Genomic DNA, 4172 nt, shown 5'->3' on the forward strand with positions numbered 1-4172 from the left:
GAAGATTTTCTGGAGGAATTAACTAAAATAAACAAACTAAGAGCACATCCTACTGTGTTCGAAATCTCGACATTAGCCAACAAAGAAAACTATCACATATATGTTTTTGCAGTTGATTCACAGCATTACCATAACCTCATACAGGATTTACAGACAAATCTAAACCCTTCAGTATCTGCAATATAAACTGTTTACTTTTCCTTTGTTCTACTACAAGGAATGATATGAATGATGTTTTATTCAATCACCGGAATTGAACCGCCTGCTGTAAGAATTTGTTGCTCCAGCTGAAAAGAAAAACAGCAGGAAGGAATCCAGTTAAATGTACTGTTGGAGATGGAATCTGGTTGACTTGAAAGAATAAGCACTTTCATGTAAACTGGGAATCTCTTCTTGCATAATCGAAGCCATGCAGGAAGATACTTGGTTATATTACCAGCATTTTCTTATACTTACCCTGAATAAGGTTTGAAGCTTGTTCTTCAGTAGGGAGAATTCGTGAATCACCTGCTGCAGGCATCTCAAGCACCTATCCCAACATTATTGAGTTAAGCAAAAAGTCTAGCAAGGCTCCTCACCCATTCATCGTACGATTTAAGGGAGCAAGAAGCAAAAACTTACAAATCATATCAGCAAGGTGTGAAAGTTATCATCTTTTTTCAATTTTACAAAAGGGTTCAAGTGTGACAACTTGCAAAATTACCATATGTGATTGATAGAAACTTGAATACTTGGCTAAGGAAAACAGGAAATGCAACTTGCACTCAAGAACAGTGCTGAAATTAGTTTGCTTTCTCTTTTCCAAGCACGGCAGCTTGATTTTTCACAAAAAAAAAAAGGTATCCCTCCCTAAGAATCTTATTTTCATCCTCACTCACAACCAAACTACCCAGGTGAAATGGTTGAATGTACACTGTTGCACATAGTGCCTATTTTATCCATATTCATGCAAATTACTCAGTGGTGTTTGAAAACTGGAAATTCGATAGTTCTACACTGTTCTTCATTTGCAGGTTTAGGCTGGCCAAATGGTTTTTAGCTAAATTCCCTAAGGCTAATATTCAGGTTGATCTATTAATAGGGGATCCACTGCTTGCAGAAAAGATTTCAGTTAAGCCTCCTAAAAAGCAGAAGGATCAGTGCTGGCTTCCACCTCCACCTGAATTTTATAAATTCAATGTGGATGGGGCGGTTAGAGGTGATGGTTTGCAGGGTGGAATTGGTGGATTGTTGAAAGATTCGAATGGCATTACTTTAATCACTTTTTCTAATGCTGTGGGACCAGGTCCTCCTGTGTTTGCTGAGTTGAAAGCTATTAAACAAGGCATTGATTTATTTCTTTCTTCTGAATGGGTGTTGAAGGGAAGACTAATTTTAGAGAGTGATTGTAAAACAGCAGTGGATTGGATTTTGAGGCCTGTTGCTGCCCCTTCGTTTTTCAGTTCTTTGGTTGGGGAAATTGGGGCTTCAGTTTCTGCTAGAGACATTATAGTTAGGCTGATTCCTAGGACATGTAATTGGGAGGCAAACAAGTTAGCCAAGGAGGGGATAGGTTGAATGTTTTTAGTGTTATAGTGGTTATGTTATGTTTATTTCGGGTGGTTATTTTGTAAACTGTAATCTTATGTAAGTATTGTTTATTAATATATTGGGGTACTCTTTTCCTCCTTCGCTAGTTGCTTCTTCACAAGAGCCAACTATGAGGGAGGTTTTTAATGAGGCCCCCTATTCTTATCAAAAAATGCATATTTCTTCATCTAATCATTCTTGCCAGACATACAAATTAGTGTGGGTCTCCCAAAAAGACCAGTAAGATGCTATTTTAATATTCTGCAAAGCGTAATGCTCATGGTGCTAACAACACACTAAGCCAAAAAATCTGAATTCCAAACATTGCTTGTGCTAAAGGGGAAAGAAAAGCTTTCTGGAATGATCAGGTTTAGCCAAGTATCATTAAAAGATTTGAAAACCTTCAATTCGTCAATATAACAAAGCACCATACGTGATTATAAGAAGATATAAATGGAAAGCAAAACTCACCCTTCTCGGTTTTGGGCCTCGCAAAAACTTCTGAAGGTGATGCACACGTTTTTAACTCGCATTGCACCTATGCTATTACCATTGAAACATAAACACTGATCATAAACTTTCAAACTAATGAGTATATATAGCTAAATCAATAAACAATTCTTTGGTTTTCTACATCGATCATTGGAATACTCGAGATGGAAATGTCCCAATTATATGCTAACAAATCAAGGGAATACATATATAAAATATGCATATATGAATACCTGGAACTACTACCCTTTAGCTGATGGACACTAGCATCTACTTGCTTGAAATCAACCCCTTGTTGTTGCTCTCTGAAGAGAGATGGAAATTATCCCAGTTACTAACTATTTTCATACTTTTGGTAGGAAATCAAGAAACTAAATATGAAAAAGGACCCCAAAAAAAAACTCACAAAGCTCTGCCCATATTGTTAATAAGCTTCTCACAATCTTCAAAGAAGAGAGAAGCAACCTCAACCACAAAATCAGGGCTGTTTTCATCTTGCAGTTTTTGGAGCTGAGTAAACTGGTCATCCAAAATTCCCTGCTCAAAAAACAACAGCAACCCATGATCACAAAACCTCCCCAAATCCCTCTAGAAAATACAAAAAAGGAATAAAAGAACAGTTAAAAGTAATGATAAAAAAAACAAAGGTTCCTCCTTTTTCAAGGGAACAGATCTATTATCCCGGGGGAAACCAACATGATAAGTCCCCACTACATTTGGCTTTTGTTATAACAAAAATTCCACCTTTTTTCCCCGGGAAACAATCATAGGCTTAAAAAACAAAGACCCATCATGAGATTTTACTGCAAATACAAAATATAGTGGTCAAATCTAAGCAAAAAAAGGCAAAAGCAGAAACTAAATCGACCTCACGGTGTAATGATGTAGAGTAGTCGACAAACTGTCTCCGCAACTGATTGACAACATCCATGGTGGCCAAGGCGGCTTGGTTTTTGCCTTCTTTTCTAAGCAGTACAATGATAATCACTCGAAAACAGACAGTAGAATACGGATCTTACAGAATACAGTCCAAACAAACTCCAATATACACACTAATAAAACCAGAAGATAACCGACTTTTGAATTAATTAATTATTAAGGTAAACTACGAGTTTAGTACTCAAACTACTACTTTTTGGTCCATTTTAGTTATAAATTTTTATTTTTTTCCAAAATTATATTTAATATTTAGTTTTTATTTTATTTTAGTACCCGTTAAAAATTTAACATTAAGTTTTGAAATGAATTTAAAGTTTAGGTACTAAAACATAAAAAAATTGATAGTTTAGGTACTAAACGTATTAATTTTTAACGGAGAAATACTAAAATTAAACAAAAATTATATGTTAGGTATGATTTTGAAAAAATAAAAATTAAGTACTAAAATAGACCAAAATTAATAATTTAAGTATTAAAATAATCATTTTGAACATTAAAGTTTTAAAAATTGCATCATATCTCATTTGACCACTTAACTGTTTTACAAAATAAATATTACATCTTTAATTATCATTAAAATGATAATGTAATATATTAAATTAATAAAAAATATCTCATTTGGATCCTCAATTATAAACTAAATTGATGATATTATAGGTTTATATGTATAGTATAACGAGAATAATTTTAATTTAAGGTAAAGTATACAAATAGTCTCCGATTACAGGGTATTGCTTTGTTGAGTTTTATTGTTATTAAAAATTATAAAATAGTCCCTTGACTATAGGGTCTTGCTTTGTTGAGTCATTTGAATGTTAAAAGATACAAAATGATCCTCTAACTATTCACATGTTTCAAACCCGACATTGTCATTAAAAATGATGACAATTTAAGTTGGACGTTAACATGTTGACTGCGATATGATAGTCATTTAAGATTTTGGGATCAAATTTTATCATATCATAGTTAGCAAGTTAAAGTCCACCTCAGATTGTCGTTAATTTTTTAACAGAAAATGACGAGTTTAGAACATATGAATAGTCAGAGGACCATTTTATAACTTTTAATAGTTGAGGGAATCAACAAAGCAACATCATATAGTCAGTGGATCATTTATATACTTTATCTTTTAATTTAGGGTAAATTACACCATTTCACAATAAACTATATTC

The 4172-nt window shown here is 33.6% G+C and overlaps 1 protein-coding gene across 1 annotated transcript; it reads right to left on the bottom strand.

Annotated features, from left to right (window-relative positions):
* Positions 1–3097, bottom strand: LOC120133106 (histidine-containing phosphotransfer protein 5-like). Its single transcript, XM_039149756.1, has 6 exons — positions 2930–3097; positions 2468–2598; positions 2295–2366; positions 2041–2112; positions 457–529; positions 1–287 (listed from the first exon to the last, which is right to left on the bottom strand). Exons 1-6 carry the CDS (start codon positions 2990–2992, stop codon positions 237–239), a joined length of 462 nt encoding a protein of 153 aa, XP_039005687.1. The 5' UTR covers positions 2993–3097; the 3' UTR covers positions 1–236.
* Positions 3098–4172: the final 1075 nt, after the last annotated feature.

This window comes from Hibiscus syriacus, unplaced genomic scaffold (assembly GCF_006381635.1).
Source record: "Hibiscus syriacus cultivar Baekdansim isolate YM2019G1 unplaced genomic scaffold, ASM638163v2 tig00110577_pilon, whole genome shotgun sequence".
NCBI classification, from domain to species: Eukaryota; Viridiplantae; Streptophyta; class Magnoliopsida; order Malvales; family Malvaceae; genus Hibiscus; species Hibiscus syriacus.

Coding starts and splice junctions, on each gene's coding strand:
- LOC120133106 (XM_039149756.1), bottom strand. CDS start 2,992: ATGGATGTTGTCAATCAGTTGCGGAGACAGTTTGTCGACTACTCTACA. Junction 2,599..2,929: donor CTACATCATTACACCGTGAG/GTCGATTTAGTT, acceptor TTTTTTGAGCAG/GGAATTTTGGATGACCAGTT. Junction 288..456: donor AGCTTCAAACCTTATTCAGG/GTAAGTATAAGA, acceptor TTTTCTTTTCAG/CTGGAGCAACAAATTCTTAC.